This window comes from Colossoma macropomum, unplaced genomic scaffold (genome assembly GCF_904425465.1).
Source record: "Colossoma macropomum unplaced genomic scaffold, Colossoma_macropomum, whole genome shotgun sequence".
Lineage (NCBI taxonomy): Eukaryota > Metazoa > Chordata > Actinopteri > Characiformes > Serrasalmidae > Colossoma > Colossoma macropomum.
In genome coordinates this window covers 15146790-15168840 of record NW_023494794.1, presented here as the reverse complement: position 1 = coordinate 15168840, position 22051 = coordinate 15146790, and the positions used below count along the sequence as shown (strand labels likewise).

The 22051-nt window shown below is 40.0% G+C and overlaps 1 protein-coding gene across 3 annotated transcripts in view; it reads right to left on the bottom strand.

Moving 5' to 3' along the window:
* The window catches only part of taf1 (TAF1 RNA polymerase II, TATA box binding protein (TBP)-associated factor), a 42267-nt gene that overhangs the window by 10423 nt on the left and 9793 nt on the right, over positions 1-22051 (bottom strand). For 2 of the 3 annotated variants that reach the window (XM_036580345.1, XM_036580346.1), the window contains exons 10-26: positions 20087-20194; positions 18053-18220; positions 17162-17289; positions 15050-15157; positions 14058-14231; positions 13432-13605; positions 11428-11532; positions 11007-11207; positions 10571-10712; positions 8028-8158; positions 7422-7502; positions 5640-5789; positions 4506-4625; positions 4147-4322; positions 3119-3351; positions 1462-1669; positions 852-1017 (exon numbers count right to left, since the gene is read on the bottom strand). In XM_036580345.1, coding sequence (XP_036436238.1) covers positions 852-1017; positions 1462-1669; positions 3119-3351; positions 4147-4322; positions 4506-4625; positions 5640-5789; positions 7422-7502; positions 8028-8158; positions 10571-10712; positions 11007-11207; positions 11428-11532; positions 13432-13605; positions 14058-14231; positions 15050-15157; positions 17162-17289; positions 18053-18220; positions 20087-20194 — 2573 coding nt within the window. The remainder of the gene's footprint in view (positions 1-851; positions 1018-1461; positions 1670-3118; positions 3352-4146; positions 4323-4505; positions 4626-5639; positions 5790-7421; positions 7503-8027; positions 8159-10570; positions 10713-11006; positions 11208-11427; positions 11533-13431; positions 13606-14057; positions 14232-15049; positions 15158-17161; positions 17290-18052; positions 18221-20086; positions 20195-22051) is intronic. The other variant, XM_036580347.1, reaches the window with a different exon arrangement.

Genomic DNA, 22051 nt, shown 5'->3' with positions numbered 1-22051 from the left:
GAGGAAGAAAAATACAGAATATGACCCCAAGAACACCATCCCCACCGTCAAGCATGGTGGTGGAAGTATTATGTTTTGGGGGTGTTTTTCTTCTAAGGGCACAGGCCAACTTCACCGCATCGACGGGAAGATGAACGGGGCCATGTATCGCAAAATCCTGGGTGACAACCTCCTCGCCTCCGCCAGGGCACTGAAAATGGGTCGTGGATGGGTCTTCCAGCACGACAACGACCCAAAACATACAGCCAAGGAAACAAAGGAGTGGCTCCATAAGAAGCATATCAAGGTCATGGAATGGCCTAGTCAGTCTCCTGACCTCAATCCCATAGAAAATCTATGGAGAGAGCTGAAGCTTCGCGTTTCCAAATGCATGCCTAAAAACCTTAAGGATTTGGAGATGATCTGCAGAGAGGAGTCGGCCCAAAATTACTCCTGAAGTGCAAACCTTATAAAAGACTACAAGAAACGTCTGACTGCTGTGCTTGCCAACAAGGGTTTTGCCACCAAGTATTAAATGATGTTTTACTAGGGGGTCAAATACTTATTTCCTTCAATGAAATTCAAATAATTTTTATTTCTCATTTCATGTAATCTCTCAGTTTTTCATTTGATATTCTATGTGTCACTGTTAAAATAAAGCTGGCATAAAATTATGAAACGTTTCATTTATTTTTTTGTATTAAAAAGTGGCTGTTTTAGGCTGAGTGGGCAGGGCTAAACTGCTGTAGGCTGACAGAGGTCATATGGACATGTGTTCATGGTTGTGACATCACAATCCAAATTAAAATCAGGCTGTTTTTGTGTGTATGTATGATGTGTCTGTTTTTTTCTTCGATCCCGTGGCGCTGCACCTTTAGATCGGGTCTCTCTTTAGCCTTTTTCGGACGTTTTTCTGGTGGACAGCGGAACTTGTCCTTCTCCTGGTTGCGTTTGAGTCTGCGGAGCTGCTCCTGGATCCTCCTGCGCTCTTTCCTCATCTCCTCCCTGTGCTGCTCATCAAACAGAGCAAACTTACGACTGCACACAACCACACACACACACACGAGAGGAATGTTAGTTTACGTCATCGATGGGATTCCCCTTTAATGTAGAATCAGTTCATCTAAAGCTCTACTGGAGCTGGACTGGTTTCAGCAGAGAAAGTCCGGTAATGTAATTAGAGTGCGATTTGACCAGAGGTGGCTAGTAACTAGTTACAATTACTTAAGTATGTGTACTTAGGTAAAACATCAATAGATTTGCAGTCTGCTGAGCATTTTCAAATCATAATATTTTTACTTCTACACTCTTAAAAAAGATGGTTTCATCAAGGGCTCTTCAGTAATTCACATGAATGTATATGGTTTGTGAACTTAATGTGATTAAAAAACAATCAACTCATTCAAAGTACAAAAGAGAACCGCCTATAACGACACATCTGTACATAAAACACAGAACTAAACCCTCTGCAAGCAGACTTACATGAACTCGTCATCTTTGGTGGTGCGGATGCGCAAGTAAGCGTCGATGACAGCCGGTTTACGGACCGTTTCACACCGGACGTATTCTTTACCGTCCTCGTCTCGGAAGGTTCTGTAGATCTTCAGCCTCCGCCCCGTCGCCGAGGAGTTTAGACTCGTAACCGAGGATGCGTCATCGTCTTTATGAGAGCTGGTGGACTGAGCACTCGCTACACACAAACAAAAACACACAGAGGGGCATTTGTGAAGGTAAACAGTCAAAATAATTCATTACTACAAACTAATCTGATAATCCATGCTAAACCAGCTCAATCTTAACAAACTAAGAATTTTAGTGATAATTTGGTGAAAAATTGACTAAAGTATGTTAGCATAGCTAAAATCAAAGCATATTTGCAGATCCCGCTGGATAAGAGCATCTACTAAAGGTTGTAAACATAAAAACAGTTGCAGCCATCTTGAAGCCTGAATTTTGTCTGTACTGCCCCTTGTAGTAATGTATAGTAATGTAGTGCCTATGTAATGTATGATTACATAGGCACTTCGTTAGTACAATGCTAACTGATGGGCATATGTTTCTATAGGTCCAAATTGTATACATTTATGGGTGATGCACAGTGGATCTACAGGTGATGTATATACTGGATCTATGGGTGAAAGGCCGTTGCACACCATTGTTTTAATGGAGGTATGCACACCGGCGTCAACACAGCGTGTCGATACCCTGGCGCTCCATGACTCCGAAAACTGTTCAACTTTTCGGTGCGTCACCGTGCACCACGTAGCATTTCGCCATTACTACATTAAAGCCATATTGAGCACAGAAAGCCACGGTAGATTATATGCGGCAAAAAATGCACACAGAGAAAGGCAGCCAGTCTTTTAGATAAACAGACAGATGCTAATGGTAAGTTACTGTTAGCTAACGTTACTAGCCTAGCCTTTTTCAGCTCGTATCTTTCAGCTCTGAAAAAGCCAGTCTGTGTAGACGTAGCTAACGGATGCTATGGGGGGTCTATGAATGATGCCTAGGGGGTCTATGAATTATGTATAAGGGGTCTATGAGTGACATATAAGGCGTCTACGAGTGATGCCTAGGGGGTCTATGAATTATGTATAGGGTGTCTATGAGTGATATATAAGGGGTCTATGAGTTATGTATAGGGGGTCTATGAGTGATGTATGAGGGGTCTATGAGTGATGCATAGAGGGTCTAGGAGATGCTGAGTGGGTCTACAGTGAATGCACTGACAGCACTTAAGTGAGCACTAAGTTAAGTATTTGTTGTAATGTATTGTTGTAACTGCACTTGTAAATGTATCACAATGCGCTGTGTTAATGCCGTTCCTTTTTCTCTGGGTATCAACATGGGCTTTTGTTTCTAGCAGTATCTGAGCTCAGGACTGGCTTTCTCTCTAACCTATCTGTAATTAGCAAAGATACTTTCTCTGGGTGGACAACAAAGCACTTGTAAGTTGCTCTGGATAAGAGCATCTGCTAAGTGCTGTAAATGTAAATGAATGCATAGGGTTTCTACCTTTTGCAAAAATAAATCCATAATGCCTAGTTTACTATTGTTATGATTTTTGAGACTATTGGAGATTTCTGTCTCATTCCTACGCTCTCTCTCTCCCTCTCTCGTTCTCTGTGTGTCTTACAGAACGCTTTTCGTCTCTCCTTGCGGCTCTTGTCCCGGTCTGACCCGTCCTCCCCCAGAAGCATGCGCTGAAGCTCCTTTCGCTCCTCCTCCTCTCTCTCCCGGCTCAGCTGGGAACTTGTCTTTTTGTTCTGCAGCATGTTCTCAATGTTCTTCCCCATCTCCTCAAAATCACTGTCCTCCGCAGAACTGCTGTCTGTGTCCGTCGACAACACCTCAGTAGACTCCAGCACCCTGAGAGAGAGAGTGAGAGAGATAGAGAGAGAGATGTTTATAAATGTTATAAACAACAACAAACAACATTTGACACATTTATAAACAAAAAAGAGAAAGAAAGTCCTTTAGTTACTCTCATAAACTATAATGTGTTATCATTAATTAATGAGTTATCATTAATTCAAACATATGGTGGCTGATCCAATGAAAATCAGTAGGTGATCTGTTGGGGGGGGTCCTTTGAGATCTGAGGGAGATTTGTGGGTTTCAATATGGGATCTGAGGGTGATCTATAGATGATCAGTGTGGTTTATGGGATCTATGGAGGTTCTGGTGGTTCAGGGTGGGCTGTGGGGAATATGTCAGAGATCTATAAGGGGATCTATGGGTTATCTAGGGGCATCTATAAAGGATCTGGAACTGTGAGGAATCTGTGATCTGCAGAGGCTTTATGGATGATCTACAGGGGATCTATGGGTGATGTACAGAAAATTTATACTGGATGTATGGGCAATCTGAAAGGATCTGTGAGTGATCTATAGGTGATCTAAGTTTGATCTACAGGGAATCTATAGGTAATCCTTTGGACATCTACAAGTGATCTATGAATTATCTAACGGTATCTACAGGGAATCTGACGGGAATCTATGGATCTGTGGGAGATCTATGGATGACCTATGGCTGATCTAAGGGGATCTATGAAGGGGGAGCTATGAGATGCTGCTGTCATCAAATCATGGTCTATAATAATAACATTATTATCCCTATATTATTATGATATATTTTTTCCAACATGCACACACTCTAACTTACTTGTTCTGCAGGTCGAATATCCTCTGGCACTCCTCCTTATATCTCTCCTGGTGTTCCGCGACAGAGAATCGTGAGCCACGGGCGAATTTACTCATTGGACCTTCACCCGAACGAGCCTGCTCAGTGGACATCGTCCTCACCACGTCTATCACCTCCCAGCGAGACAGTTTCTTAATCTAAACAAACACAAATATCAACATTTACATACACAAACATAAACAGGAGTGATAAACGCTGAGACGAACACAACCAGTGAGATGGCGTAGTGAGATGTTTCACTTATTCAGAGATCCATGTGAGGAATTTTTGGAGGAGCAACACATAATCAGTAAGTATTGATCAGCACACTGATTGATCACCTCTTCTTCTGGAACTCCAAACTTGCGCAGGAGCTGTTTGGCGTTTTTGAGTGACAGGCGTCTCAGATCAGCGTCCGTCCCTGTAACCGTCTTCTTCACAGGCTGAGGCTCACGCTCATCCTGATAAACATACACACAAGAGTACTTAAACACACTGTTATCTGTCATTATTTACAAACTAGAAAGAACTGAAAAATTTGCATGTGGCTTTTTTATATTTTATACTTTAAATATTGTAACTAATCATTAATTGACTTTTAACTGAAAGCATTTTATGCTATTACTTTATATTTAAATATGTATATAAAGCAACATTATGTAGTATTTAGGGATTTGGAAACCTTCCTGGTAGTAATATGTAATTGCAAGTACGTGCAGAGAAACATTTTCTATCGTCAGTGGTGCTTCGGACCCCCACAGGCAGGTGAATTTAACTCTTGTGAGTGCATTGAAAAAGGATTTAAAGAGAACTAATCTTGGTGTCTAATCTTGGTGAAGGACTTTTCTGAGGATGTGAGTGAATTATCTTCTACTGTCATCATATCTTTATCAGTATAATGTTAATTTTTAGATCATTTGACACCTAAACATTGAGCCAGACCTTCTTTGTGAGCGTGATGTTTATATGTAAAGACGCATGACGTGGTCTGAAAAACTCTGTCCCATTACTTTTGATTCTTAAATGATTATTTCAGGCATTACAGGGTTACTCACAGTGATGCACACTCACCATATTTTAGTGTGTTAATTTTTCGCCATACTCAGTAACGCTAGTTCTTTTAGTTTTAACAAAATATATCACAGAGTGCTGCTTTAATTACAATTTAATTGTACATTGGGTATAATTTAAACACATTCAACTGCTATCAAGAATACTCTTCATTCGCATAAACACTTATGCACACATCTTAAAATCTCTTTCAGTAACATCACTCATCTGTGGGGTTCTATGCAGAGTATGAGGATAATCTATAGGGAATCTATACGTGATCTTTGGATGTTAATTTATAGAGATCTACAGAGAACCTATATGTAACCTACGGTAAATATTTGGCGGTTCTATGTAGGATCTGAAGAGCATTTATAAGAGATCTATATGTGTATGTGTTTGTGTGAACAGGTTTGGGTGTGCACCTTCTGCTGAGTGGGTTTGTTTGGTACTTTAACGTAACTGAAGCCCTCTCCACAGCCGGTGGGGTCCGCGACCCCCGTGACCTCCAGCAGACATTTCCCCTTCATTGCTGCGATAAATGCACGAGTGGTGTTCCATGGAGCCGTACGCACCTACACAAACACAAAAATACACATAACAAAATATGAAAATCAGTAATTCAGTACGTTAGATTATATTGATTTAGTACTGTAGCATTACTATAATTCAGTTCTTCTTTAGATTAATGCATTTATAACAATCCAGTACTTGGAGTACTGTAATCCAGTACCCTTGTGATAACTGTACCTCAATACTGTTATTTACTGCAATGTCAGTACTCTGTTAGATTATCACATTTTTTATAATTCACTGCTCTGAGATTACTGTAATTCAGGACAATGTGACAATAATATAAGTTATGTAATTATAATATAACTCAATTCCATACTTGTGGGCGCAGAGTAGCTAATAGCGCAAGTAAGACACAACCAGAGTCATTTACGGTAATACAAGTGAAAATAATTCTCTGTCCATGTTGTCAAGTATTTAATGGCCTCACAGTCCACCGCCATCTACAATGCTGTCTCTTTCGTAGATTGTACGTTATTACAATCTCCTCCACCGTCACTATGTTTGTTGCGGTCAGAAACTTTTGACTCTGGACTGCCCTCTAGTGGATGTACTGCTTAACATCCATGCCATCCACGAAAGAGACGAATAAAGTATTATTTTCGTAGATAAAGAGAGCATAAATGAGCCTCTAGAACATCATAATTCATTACTATTAGTTCGGTACTCATTTTAGTATTCAGTAGGGTTGGACCCAAATATTCGAACATTCAGATATTCGTTCGTAGGGCAGGCATTTGCTTTTTAATTTTGGGATTCTTTTTTTTTTCAGTAAAGGCAAACTGCAAACTACTGTACTGTTCGGGTTTCTCAGGAGAAACTAAGACGACTCGAGGTTACGGTCTATAATGCAGCTTTATTTTTAATTTGCTGAAAACAGCGAGAAGAAACACAGCCTCTCCAGCACTGAAAGCTAAAAACACAGCCCTCTGCTCTACTTTGGAAAACCCACCACTTTAACCACATTCAGGCTCTTCATCATAAAAGTCCTCATTCGAATGAACCTAAAACAGCCCAATATAAACATCTCTTCTCTTTAATAAACTGAACTCCTTACAGCTTACTTTTTATTCACCTGGTGAAAATGTGGAAATATAAACCATCTCAGCTCGGGCGCCTGACATCCCGCTCACTCACAGCAGTGAACATCATGTTAACGTGGTGCTAAACAGCATGCGTTCCCAGTGTGGCTGCAAACAGCGACCCCCATACTGGATTCTCACTAGGGCTGCGATGTCGCCCTTCAAACCTCGAGTTAGACCCCCTCCGTGAAGCGCTGGTTAACCCGTGCATGCACTGTGCTGTTACCCCAGCAGCCCGCCATCATGAGAGGCTAGCAGGCCTGATAGAGGGAGCGAAGCTGTGCTGTAAGTGCCGCAGAGCTCTAGCGAGGGAAGCAGCGAGCCTGGAGATTCGGATTTTGAGCACGGATTTCTGAACAACCTCCGTGGGGCGAAGCTCTGAATATTCGCCGCTGATTACTGCCAAAGCTCCGGAGCCCAAAAAATGGTATATGGGACAGCCACATTATTCAGTACATTACTGTAATTCAGTACATCAGTTCATTGTAACTTGGCACGGTTAGATTACTGTACTTCAGAAATGGTGTTGTTGTGACAGGATCATACACTGACCTCGTCATCGATCTTCATCTGGAACTCCTCCTCGTTTTCTTCCTCTGGAGCAAAGAAAGACTTCTCACCGTAACCGGCGTCCTGAGACACAAACACACACACATCAGCAGAGAGTGGGAGAGTGTGTGTGTTACAGGAGGACAAAAGGACGATATTTTACCATTACAATTATAAATTATATAACAGCACATTGTTCTGAGCACAACGTGGACCTGATCTACTTAAAGACATGAAGAAATGTTTACTGTTTTCAGTGCAGGTGAACATGTGAAACGCTGCTTTAACCTGCATCCCTGTTCAGAATTAACAGGTTAAAATTCTGATGTTAAATAACACTGAGCCTCACTTTTAAACTACTAATAAACTACTCTGAAATCTGTGACAGTGAGCACATGAAAAATCCTGCTGGTGTGGGTTCATGTGCGGACTCCTTAAATGTTACCCGAGTGCTGACAGTGCCCCCTTGTGGGGAATCTGCATTATTACGAAAAGGAAATAATAAATTCTGCATATTTCACAAAGCGAACACTAAAATGATGTTTTTATAACAAATCGTTCCACTAACAGATTAATATTTTTCACGTCTGTATGTATGTGACAGTGTACCTTCAGCCGTTGTTCTGCCACCAGCATGCTGTAATAAGCGCAGCACTGCTCAGGAGAAACCACAGCTCTGATCTCCTCTTCTGTGGGCAGCCTGAAATCAGGCTTTAAAACCCACCAGTTAGAGTCCATACCTATCACAGAGAGAGAGAGAGAGAGAGGAGAGAGAGAGAGAGAGAGAGAGAATAAAAGACAGAGTAAAGAGAGAGGGAGAACAGAAAGAGAAAAGGGGAGAAAACAGAGAACAGAAAGAGATGCAGTGAATAGAGAGAGAATAAAGAGAGGGAGGTTAGAAAGCAAACAGAGAAAGAGAATGAAGAGAGAGTGAAGAGAGAGCAAACAGACAGAGAACGAGAGAAAACAGAAAGAGAGAAGGCAAAGAGAGAGTGAGAGAGAAAGAGTATAAGATAGCGAGAGATTATTTAAATGTAAAACTTCAAAACACTAATAAACTCCAACTGAATACACTAAACTCCTGCCTGCGTTCAGCCTTAAAGTTACGCTGACATGACGTGACTTTTAGAGCTAAATCTCACAACTACTGTTCAGTAGTTTTCTATTTTCTCCTGCTTTAATTAAAACATGTTTTTGTTTAAAACAGTTTTAAATAGGTCTCCAACACTGCATCCCAGCAACACGTCAGCGAGAGACAACAAAACCAAAACGCTCGTGTTGCTCTGCCTTTCGCACCTCAAAATGTACGAGGAGAAACTCGACCCTTGAGAACCGAGGATCTCCACGGCCCCGATTTGGAGAGTCAGAGTGCTGTTTGTTTTGTGTCACTGATTGATAAGGACAGCTAGTTAGCTGAGTTGACCAACACCAGGAGGCGCTAAAAGGCTACTGTAACTGTTATTTAGACTACAGCTACAGATGAACAGCTATTTTTTAATCGGCCAGTGGTTTGTTTACATTTTGACTTGATGCGCACATTTGATGTTTCCAGTGTAATTCACAAATTGCAGAAGCTGCAATTTGTTTTTTAATTACAGCCTACATTGTCAAAAGCGCCCACACTGTCTGAAGTTTGAAGAGTGGAAATTTAACCTGATGACACAAAACATGTGAACTGCCTGTAGATGAGTTAGACCAAGCAGAGGCAGCCAAACCTTTATGTGTTGTGACATCACAACCACAGCTTACAGGCAGTTTGGTGCACTTCATTCAGGGTTCAAACTTCAAGCCAGAAAGAGTGGATATTTTAAACTTCTAGGCCAAAACAAACAAACAAACAAACAAAAAACAAAAGTGGCCTGAAGCTTGTACCTTATAGATAATAATCGCAATTTAATAGCGTTCCAAAGCTGAGGCTGCAGCCGAGGTAGTGCAGGTCCTCGGTAGGACTGTCCTATGAAAACTCCTCCTTAGTAGCCTATTGGTCACACAAATGGAGCAGCCCTAACGAGGCTGCGTGGTGACTTCGCCAGAGCGGTGAGAAACGTGTGAGTGAACTGGTGAGGGAAAATGGAGCCGCTGCATTGAGTTTGTTGCTTTCCATTTCTTCACAGAACTGGAGGAGATGTTCTTAAGTAGTATGATAAACTACATACAAATACTTCTAAATAAAATACAATTTATGGACGAATTCTTTAATCAATCAGTCATTTTACACTTTATAAGGTAACGAAGACAAAGTCAAGGACGTGAACAACTTGTATTTTAAAACAAGCTCTGCTCCAACGGCTTTGCTTTCCACCATTTTCATGCTGCTGTTTTTTTTCTTCGCGCCGATCGTACACAAAGAATTGTGGTTAACTGAAGGCCGGGAATGATACATCTGATGCGTCCTTGAAATCACTCCAAATGTAGGCTGCATTTCTAGACCCCTCTAGGGTCCTTCACATCATCAGGAACGGCCTGATATGATGCAGCGGCCGAGAAATGCAGCCTGGACTTTGGAACGCAGCTACTACTAGAAAAATCACAATTCGATATTTTCCTCAAAGCTTTCAAATACAAAATAAGGGAAACGAACATAATGAATCAATAATGAATCAATACTGGGGAACTCCGATGATTCAGGCCGGCCAGCCTGAGAATCAACAGTAAGAGTCACCTGAACTTCCCGTACCTTCCCAGTACCAGCTATAATAGAAGTGCTTCCTGTCTCTCTGATCTGCCCTGTCTAACACACACACACACACACACACACACACACACACACACACACACACACACACAGTTTCTCCTCGCCTTCCTGTCCTGTTTAAATCATTAGTTATATTGGTGGTTACATTACAAAGCAGTACAATATAACACAAAACTATATAATACACAACATCAGACAGAGAAAAGCATGGATGGGTATGTTTGTGTACTTGTCCTGCTATCCCCAACACTGTGTGGACCACGTGTCCTTCTCTAGTACATATAGTAGTACATCACCACATTTTGCTGGTCCTCATCACAAATGCTGTTTCACCATAAATTCATCTTTTTTGAAAAAATTAAAAATGCAAAACACAATAGTAATCAGTGAGTGTCCTCCTAAGTAACGTAAAGACAAATGTGTGTGTATGTATGAGTGTATATATGTGTGCGTTTACCTGTGCGTTTAAAGTCTGCGCAGAGTTTGAGCCGTTTGCGGATGCTGCTCTCCGAGTGAGATGGAAAAGCTTTTTTTATATCCTCCATCCGGATACGTCTCGGACGATCCTTACTCTTCCAGAACAATCTGTATATAAACACCTACAGACAGACACAAAAAACCTTCAGCACATTAAATGATAAAGATTCCACCTCAATAATAATTTTGTGCACTGAACAACTTTTGATGAAATATTTTATGATGTTTTGTGAGTCGTTTATGTATTAAAGCGGGAAGAAATAAATTTGTGAAATAAATGTTTTTGTAACAAACCAAGATGCAAAACTAGATAAAAAAATCCAGTCATAACTTCATTTCTGTTCATCACTCTCATCATAAAACTATTACATATCTGGAAATCTGTGTGTGTGTGTGTGAGTGGGAGTGTGTGTTACCTGTAGGAAGTCTCGTATGTGTGTGTTGGCGCGTTTGGAGTTGGGTCCTGGCACCTCGTACAGCGGGCACTCCTGCCCAACCACAAATATGTCTAAGACCTCCCGGATAAAGTAGCCCTGCCTGGTGCGGATGATCAGGAAATCTGTCTCCGGCATCTTGTGCAGGTAGATCGGAGTCCGGAACAGGTTATTCTCGAACGCCTAACAAACAAGCACAGAAATAATTAATTTAATAACAGCAACAACAAATAGCACAACAGCAAAAATATATTCTTTGTTCATAGCGGCTTTAATTAACCAAAACTGGGAAAATAAAAATAAAATTAAATATCCAACACGTAAGAAAGCTATAAAATTAATTACAAACACAGTAATTAAAGGACACATTAAGAATTTAAGTGTAGATGTGTGTGTTTTTTACCTGTAGTAGCTGTCCAGGGTGGAGTGAGCCCAGGAAAGGTGAGGTATGGCAGTACACCGTTTCTCCATATTTACAGTCCGGAGCACCTGGATCTTTACCTGGCTTCTACAGAGGCACAGAGAAACACAACCCCAAAAACAATCAACATAACTGAATTTAGTAAATTAATCCAAAATGAATCATGAATCATCCAGAGGAAAAATGAGTAATTTGACCAGGGCGAAATATATTGCTCAGCTCAGGTAAAATGTTATTCAGCTAATGTAAAATATGTAATTTAACTGAGATAAAATGTGTCACTTAGATGAGATAAAAGATATCGTTTAGTTGGGATTAAAAATCTGTAACTTAGTTGAGGAAAAACATTTCTTAGCTGAGTTAAAATGTCAGTGGAGTAAAAATGTCACTTCGTTGAGATAAAATTCCATTTAGCCAAGGAAAAATATGTAATTTAGCTGCAAATGTCACATATCTGAGGTAAAATGTGTTACTTTAGCTGATGTAAAACATCGGCTGAGTAAAGTATGTCTTTTAGCTGAGGTAAAATGTGTCACATAACTGAAGTGAAACATGTTGCTTAGTTGAGGTTAAATATGTCACTTAGTTAAGGAAAAATGTCACTAAGTAGAGATAAAAACTGCCATTTAAAATGACAAATATGCTAAATACGTGTTACTTGGCTGAGATAAAATATGTTGCTTAGTTGAGGTATAATATATGTCTCTTAGCTGAGGTTAAATGTCAGTTTAGTAAAATGTCACCTAGCTGAGGTGAAATGCCATTTAGCTGAGGTAACATGTAATTTAGCTGCAAAAAAAAAATGTCAATAACTGAGGTAAACTGTATTACGTGTCTGAGGTTAAATATGTCTCTAATATAAAGTAAAAATATGTCCCTTGGCTGAAGTAAAATGTCATTTAGCTGACATAAAATATGTTTAAGTAAAAAACGTGGCTTAGTTGAGGTAAAATGTCACTTAGCTAATGTAAATCATCAGCTGAGTAAAATATGTCGTTTAGTTGAGGTAAAATGTCATTTTCCCCCAATGTAAAATATGTCACTAAGCTGAGCTGAAATATGATATTTAGCTGAGTTAAAACGTTAGCTAAAGGTACAATGTCACTTCTCTGAGGTACAACATGTTTAGCTAGTGGTAAAATATGTTGCTTAGCTGGCAGTAAAACATTACTTAGACAAAGCAAAACATGTTTCCGCTGTAATACAGGGTGTCCCACAAAAAACTGACATCATAATCTAATCTAATAACAGCCAATTCTCCCTCAAATGATCTCAAACGTGTAAAAACTAACCAAGTTTAATTTTTAATTTTTTTTTCTGGTTGAAGAACGGCGTTCACTAGAAATGAAAAGGCATTTTGTGTGTTAGAATATGCTCGAACACAGTCAAACGAGAGTGTGCAGCAGCATTTTCGAGATAATTCAATAAAAATGCACCAACTGGAAAGCAGATTTGGACACAGCACAAAAATTCAAAGAGGAAGGCTGTCTGTGCAGGACAAAGGGGTCTGGACGACCACCAGTATCGGAAGATATTACCTTTGTGAAGCTGTGAAATCGGTTATAAAATCTGCATCCCATTTGATAAATAAATCTTGTATTGTTCAACATGAAGTCTACTTAATCTCGTTTGCCCAGGACATGTAGTTACTCAGATATTCACATCTGAAATGATGTCAATTTTTTTGGGACACGCTGTTTGTTGCTTAGCTGAGGCAAAAGATGCAGCTACACTGTAAAAAAAAACAAAAAAAACAAAAAACACCCACACTGATTAAAAGGATCGTTCATTAAAGTAGATCTGACAAGCCACTTTTTACAGTGTAGGGTAAAATATATAATTCAGTTAAAATATAATTTAGCTGAGATAAAATGCGCCTTTGAGCTGAAGTAAAATATGTTCTTATGCTGAAGAAAAATCTACTCTAACAAACAAATGTTATCTGCACAACAACCAAGAAACTGATTGATCAATGATTAAACTCACTCTTTTGTAGTAGTTCTTGATCTTGGTTGCCATGCCGACCTGCATCATCAGAGGAGGGTATTCCTCACTATATTCAGCCAGGATCAAATCTCCATCTTTACCCGTTAGATCCTGAGCCGTACGCATGAAGAACATATCACCGCCACCGGAGGCCTGTCGCTCCTGCTCTCGCATCTGAGAAAGAAAGTTAGAAAGAAAGACTGTTTTACACACAGCAGAGCTGCAGCAACTACTCTGTAAAGTCAATGACGTGACACATAAATGATTTTTTAATGCTGAAGTGTTGCATACTTTTAAAAAAGTGCTCTATAATGTTCATATTATCCACACAGTCGTTCTGACAGACTGTAATACACTACAGGAAGTGTAGGGGGCGATATGGCTTCTACTGTTTTACTACATAATAAAAATAATAACTGCTTGTTGCAAAGATGGAATTCGGGGGTAAAGAGAGAGAAAAAAGGGTTTAAAATACGAACAATGTAAAAGTGCCTTCAACGTAGACCTTAAGGTCCAATTGTGCTCCCTAACTAAAGGTACTAAAGACGTACGCTTGAGGGCACCACCTCACTACTGCCCGTACAAAACCTCTGAGAGTGACTCACTCGCAGCCCTAACATGCTCACCTTGGCCTTCTTCTTGATGTGTTTGAGCAGAGGCTGAACTGAATGCGGGCCCGGCTGGGACAGAGCGCCGAACGAGTATTTTTTCAGCGTGGGCCGATGGAACTGACGCAACTTCATTGGACCCATGTGGGTGGGAAAGAACGGCTGCCTCAACTCCACCGCAGGGATAGAGTGCTAGAGAGAAAGAGAGAGAGAGAGAGAGAGAGAGAGAGAGGGAGAGACAGACAGACAGACAGAGAGAGAGACGGAGAGAGAGATGGGGAGAGAGAGAAAGATGTTTTAAATTGTTCAGGTATACAAACCATGAATTTCATGTCTGTTTCGAAGAAGATCCCATATCCTACATTTTTCTGCTGTAGGCTGAACGGATAGGGCTAAACTAGCATAGGCTTAACAGGCAGAGCTAAACTGGCATAGGCTGAACTGATGGGGCTAAACTGCTGAAGGCTAAATGGGTGGGGCTAAACTGCTGTAGGCTGAATGGGTGGGGCTAAACTGCTGAAGGCTAAATGGGTGGGGCTAAAGTGCTATAAACTGAAAGGGTGGGGCTAAACTGCTGTAGGCTAAATGGGTGGGGCTAAAGTGCTATAAACTGAAAGGGTGGGGCTAAACTGCTGTAGGCTAAATGGGTGGGGCTAAAGTGCTATAAACTGAAAGGGTGGGGCTAAACTGCTGTAGCTGAATGGTGGGGCTAAACTGCTATAAACTGAAAGGGTGGGGCTAAACTGATGAATGGGCTGGTCTGAAATGCTGTAGGGTGAATGGGTGTGGCTAGATTGCTGTACACAAAACAGGCTATGCTAAACAGCGCTTGTGACATCACATATGATTAATTCACAACGGACTTTATTTTCGGCTGGGAAGTAAACAGTACATTAGAAACTTTAAGTGTTTATGTACTACATGAAATTCAGTTTTCCATGATATGGGCTCCGTAAGATGTTGATATAAAAAATGGCAGTGTTTTTGTATGGAGTGTTCCGTCGCCCTACCTGGATGATGTTGCCCCCGAAAGTGCCCCTAAGCCCCTGCTGTTTGGGGTAGTAGAACTCATCATTGGAGAGGTTCCATGGGTCCTTGACCTCCGGCTGAGACATGTTCTACAAAGAAACCAACAAAAACACACTTCATACACATATAGCACACCGGTAATACACAGTATTGGGAGGAACCCTTAGGGCCTTCTAGATCTTCAGAAGAATGATTTCTGTGAATTAAAATGTGTTTTTTTGGTTGATTTCATTAAGCTTTGGTTAAATGTCCAATGGACAATAAAAAGGGAAAAAAACAAAAACAACAACAAAAAAAGTCACTCTGGTCCTGAAAGATTACGAGTCGTAGTCTAAGCAGGTGTTGGTTAGTTGTTAGGAGTGGAAAACAGCGGCAGCAGCTCTAGGCAGGACTCCTTACTGAAAGAGTCACTGTAACACTGATACATACAAGCTCAAATATATGCTAATTCTATCTAGAACGCCCAAAAGAATGTTCATGAATTGCCGTTAGCTTAGTGCTAACACAGACTAAAATAACACAAAAATTAGCATTATCATAGAGATTGCTTTTCTCGTTTTCTAAACAAGAATGGTCCTCCTTCCCCCCATCTCTCAGAACGATGCTAGCCAATGTGGGCGTCTGTTAGCGGACGTAACAGAATGATCAGTTAGCGTTCTCACCCAAAGCTGTTGAGCTGTTTTAGCAGTTCGTTGAAAAGATGTGGTGGAGCTCTCGAAGGAAACTTCACTCACCCAGCATCGTAGCATTGTTTGATTGGAAGTCCCATAGATGTACATACCTAGATGCCGCGTTGGGCCCAGCCAGGCACGTCATTTTAGGGCGGTCAACATCGCTGCTGGACTGCATTCAGTACCATTACAGAGCGGCAGTTTAAGAAAGATACTGTCCAAAATTACACTATTTCAGGAATATTACACTCAGAAAGTGGGACAGGATTATATAACGGAGGGAACGGAGTGACCACACTCAGGTCTGTGTGATGTGTATTGTTTGTGTGGTGTTTGTGTAGATATGGTCGTGTGGTTAATGAGGCACAGAGAACCTGTTGATGTGATTGTTTTTCCTCTGGTTTTATATTAAGCTTTTTTAATTTAATAGTCCTTACGCTCCTTAATCCGTGTAGATATTCATAATAGATTATTACCTTATTATACCTGAAGTCAGGTTCTTATTTGCCAGCTTCTTATTTGCATTTTCCTGTTCCACCTTAAATGGTGCATCAACCCGCATCTTATTCGAATTTTCCCGTTCCAACTTAAATGGTGCAGTTTCAGGCACCAGACAGTCACTGCTGCACCATTTAAGGTGGAACAGGAAAACTCAAACAAGAAGCTGCCGAATAGGAAGCCAACATAGCTTCGTCCTTCTGTGTATAAAGATTAGAAGTGATTCACACATTGATGGATTTGCTGATTGCGTTTCTACCGGAGCACCAAACTCATGTCAGGTGCAGACTGAATACTTTCCCGCTGGTGCGGACAGATAATTAGCGCGATCTGTTATTAAAGAAATAAAAGCTACCAAGAGCAGATCCATGCAGCCTAGATTAATCTGTGTCTGAGGATTATAACAAAACAGATTTGGTGAAAATCGGTTGAGTAATAAGGAAGTTGTGGCTGATTTAATCCTGAGACTCATCGTCTCTCAATACAAGTGAATTTGTTCACAAGCGGATCTTGACCGCTCCAACATGGCGGATGCGCAGACGTATCGCCTCACATAGAGAACAACAGGCAAAGCGGCATCTAGATATGTATATCTATGGGGAGTCCTATCTAATGCTCTCTTACATGGTTAAGCTTTAGCCGTTCTATTACTTTAATAGACAGTGTTTTATAGACCGTAAACACACTGTATGTGTGTTTATATTCTTTAAGCGGAGATCTGTTTGTTGATACTACATAACCTGGCATGCTGAAGTGGGCCAAAGGAGAAAAGTGTTGCAGATTTCAATTATGCTCCTTTTTTCTGTGTGCTCTGAAAACGCGCTCAGTTATTATTTTGTTCCTCTGTAATGACCTGTTTCTCTATCTCTTCATTAATACTTCTGTTTACATCAATGTCACATTACAACTCCCCTCCTAACCCACCTGCTGTGGTTCCTCTTTGATGACTCCGGTTTTTCCCAGCAGAATTCGGCTCTTCTTCAACGCAGATTCCTTCTTATTTTCTTTAGATGGAGAGTGAGACGTCCTCTCTTCCTTCTCATCAGGAATCTCTGTGTAAATAAATATAAATAAATATACACACACATACAGAAGGATCAAAAACACAAATAATAAAGTTCAAAACATGATACCAATTTTCTATCAACTTGTACAATACTATCAATACATATCGCTGTTTTTTGGAAGAAAACCTTGTATCTCCATTTTTGATGTTTTTCAGTTTTTGTCATAATTGGAAAACGCCTGTTACCCTTTACATTGTATGTAAATTTCATGATGAATGAACTAAAAGAAATGACCTAAAATGACTCGAAAAAAGTCCGGTTCCATTGACTTACATTAAAAGTAAAGTTCTCATTTTGGATATACGAGGTTTTGTTCCAACAACAGCGATAAATTAATAATAATAATAATAATAATAATAATATTTTTAAAAATCCTATTTACAGCACTTGTATTTGAATTTTACTTGAGAGCAAAATTAAGCTTATTAGGCACTACTAAATGTGAAAGGCGCATGCATATAAGTGTGTGTGTGTATACACACACACACACACACACACACACACACTCACTCCCCTTCACCACTCATTACTCACTAGCAGCTCAACAACATTTTACACACAAAGACAAGAGACTCCTAGTTCATCTGATAACTGAGTTAGCAGTACAAAATATTTCATCACCATTAATCAAATTAAATTTAATTTTAATGAATTAAATAACATTAACTAAAACAATTCTGGGTTTATTTCCATTCTGCCAGCCACAAAAGTGGTTAAAGGGGCAGAAAGAGGTTAAAGGTTACTGTACCCAGTATGATGTTCTCATCGTTGGGGTCGAGGGTCAGTACGGGTGGAGAGAGGAGGCAGTCCATGTTCTGATCGTCCCAGATGATGTTATCCTCCCAGCGTCCGTACACCAGACCCTCGTTATCAATGGGGAATATGGAATACCACGGATTGTCATCCTCATGAGAAACTACACACAAACACACAGACCTGCAGGTTGGGAATCATTCTAATAACACCTGTGTAACTTCCCCTACTATAAAACCTCTTTGAACAGAGTAAAAAATTCTCTATTTTCTATTAAACATTTATGTAAGCTTGTCACATTCTGGTGAAGAATTTAGAGCGTTTAAACACAATTAATTTGAATATTAAGATTTCGGTCTAGCTTTAGAACAACATTAATCAATAACATTAATAAAGAATTCCACCGATTTCTGCAAATTTCTGCATAAATAAATTGCTAAGACGTAAACAAATTTGTTCGTAGTGGTTTGGTGTGAAAAGCTCTATTTTAGAGAAACTTACAGAGTCAGAACTGTTTACAGTGGTGGTGATAGGAACCAGAAGTCCACCTCTAAAAGCTCCTTCACAGAAAGTTATTGCATAAAATGTTTTTTGAATACGCTGCCTGATGAATGAGACACTGTTTTATGATAGTTTTACGTTAGAGAAAATTTTGGGGCTAAGATGTATTTTTAATCCGTTCACAGTGGAGGGATACATGTAGGTCACCCACTATTTTCCATCAACATTCCATATAAACTCAGAAGACTCGTGTAGGTTCACTGGTGGTTTTGGATAGTAAATACAATGTCTATATTTGTGTTGTAGCCATGGCGACCCCTGGTTCCTATCACCACCACTGTAAAGAAATCTGAGTCTCTACAATCAGCTGTTTCACACCAAACCACTCTGAATGACCACATCTCAAACACTGAATTATGTAGATAATTGAAAAATGCATGGATTTACGCAGTAAAAGGTGTAAACTGTAATTGCTTCCATTTAGTTTGTGTCCAAAATATACGTAGGATGCGTTGACTTCTGTGAACTGTCACCACTATGAAAGGTAGGTCTTTACAATTACAGGGCAAGGCAATCGCAGGGGTCCAAGCACTCCGCACCTTTTGGAGCCAGTAGAACATTTTAAGAATGGTCTCAGTTCATAACAGATGTGGGCTTTTAAAATTAGACTTGCAATTTTTGCATGCATCGACTTTTGACCGTAGTACTGTATAAGCAACACATTCACATTGGACGTGACTTATATATGCATACTTGTTGAACTATTAAAATCAAAGGTTATCTGTGCAACATGCCAATGGACTACGCAACAGAGGAGTGGTTTCTGAACTTGTCACTGCTTGTCACAAGTTTTCATATCTGTTAAGATTATTTAAAAATGGGATATTTCTATACTAAACCTAACATTATATTATTTTCCCTTTTAAACTGCTTTTTTAAGCATTTTGCACAAAAAAAAACATGCTGCAATGCTGCAAAAAAACTAATAAAAAAATGTATGTTTTTTGCTTTACTTATTTATTGGGTTTTTTTTTGGACCCTCAGACCACCATAAACATCACACTTGCACTTTGGCCCCTGGTCTTTTCAGCGTAAACTGTAATCACCGAATATTATGGTACTTAAAGACATTTTTTGTTTGTAGACATTAGCAATCAAATTTCTACAGCACTTTAAGCCCTAGTAATCAATTGCAGAACTATTTGGACTTTCTTAGTGACTTGACATTCTAAACAATATTTCAGTGGCTTAAAAGATAAATGAATGAACCGCAAGTGCCTATTTTTTGCCGTTGACGTTTTGGCGTATTTTGAATAAACATCGGGCAGTTTGGATCATACCAAAACGTTAAAATAAAAACACAGCCGTTCTCCGGACCACAGATTTGTCGAGACTGTTTAATACAGTCCTACTAAAAGTTAAACACCCCTGATCTCTGAGAAACACTGAACACTGTACACTACTTCACCTCTTAATACATTTATAAACAAACATGACATACATGTGTTTAAAACACACATATACTCACTGAGGTGGTCGTGACTGTGTTTGTCTCGCTTGGATCCGGTTATAGACGGAGTTTTGGCAATGGGGGGTGGGGTCGGGGGCACCAGCTGTGAATTACTGCGGTTCAGACCTAAAAACACACATGGGCATTAGATCAATGTTCTCGATGTTATTAATGTTCGGCTACTACCTCAAAAAAGTGCGAAATTTCAGTTTTTCATGACATGAGCCCTTTAATCATTTGACAACCGTAGTATAACAATTAAAATATATTTAACACTAGACTTGTTGACTTTACTGCTCAGTGACGACGCTTTAATTCTGACGTCGACAGTCGCTGATCATGTGATTATGACACTAACAATATGGACGCCTCAGAGAAAACCGCAGGTGAGGAGCCTGGTGATTAGGGGGTCCGTATCTAGGGCTTCCTGAAGGCTAGCAACCCACGTGATCCACAACTCGTTGGAAAGTGCACAGTCATGCTCGACTGACCTGTGTGACCTGACCAATCTACAGCGCTTCACAGATCAGATACTGAAAGTCATTATCTCCAGTATCTCGAAAACTCCAGTAAAAATCATGTGTGGTTGAAGAGGGGCGTAACACCTAATCCTGTAAAGTGTGAAGTTGGTTCTTCTTATTTTTGCTCTAAATTTCGCTGGCTCTCCAGACCTCCACCGCGAGCCGCCTAGGGTGCATCTAAGTCAGAAAAAAATTTGGGAGATTCTGGGGGGCCGCATCTCTGGGGCCATTATACAGAAAATTCTTAAGTCTGATATCATTATCTCATCTGCTTTGTTGTCATGGCAACTTCAGTTAAGACTGAGTTTAGGACAGAAGCCATTACAGAACAACAGTTCTTAAGTCTATAATCTTCTCTTATTTCCAGATAAGAAAACGGTTTTACAGAAACATCCTAACTTGCCCAAATATCCTAAATATTTTCTTAACTTTAAGATAAACCCAGAGCATCTTAACTTCTGTTTAATCATCCGTTTCTATTGTTTTATGCAGTGACAGGCAGCACAGCTCACTATAACCACCATAATGACGCTACATTTATCTACACTGAAAATAGTGCTTTGAGTAAGAGCGTTTACAAGCCCCAGACACTACAGCCTCAATCTCCACCATCCCTCTTATTACCTTCGTGTGTTAATGTTGATGATGAAATATTACAGTGATGGTGGTGAATAATGAGGAGACGGAGCTGAACGTGTGTCTGTTTATTACGAGGAATAATGTTAATGCGCTCGGCCCAAAGCGTTTGGGAAATAGAGACTGAAAATGGAGAACAGCGACGCTCTGATAAACAGCAGGGGGCGCTGAAAGAATATTCTTAACTTTCACTTTATCTCGCTTTATTTGACTTTCTTTACATCAGTAACGGTAGCTAACGTTAGCTGTCTGACTAACTAACTTGATTACGTGTTTACGTTTCAGCTTTGCACGTATGGTCGGTTGCTAGGTAACAGACATGACAGTTGAATGTCGACTTCAATTGAGTAAGTTAAGATTTCCTAACTTGAGATAAGAAAAGATGCTGTAAGATAAGATTCTTAAATTAAGATCAGATTTGTTTCTGTAATATGAATTTGTGAAAAATCTTATCTTGACCCGTCAGATCTTAAGAAAGTTTCTGTAATACGGCCCCAGGTTCCCTAAAGGCCAGCAATGCGATCCAGGACTCGTTGGAAAGAGCACATCACACTCTAGTGACCTGTGGAGTTTGGCTTTGTCACCGATTTTAAAACCGCAATTTTAAAGTCCAATTTTTGCTCCAAAGCATTTCCTTTTCCTGTGGTTTTATCCAGGACATCAGCGTTTAGTTGACATCTCGACTTTCACTACATACTTATACAAAAAACTCCCTCTCGATGTGTGGGTATATCACACACACTTAGCAAAAAAGGTTCTATATAGAGCACCCAATATAGTATACAGTACCAAAAAAGGTTCTTTGGTTTGTAACCATAGTGGATCC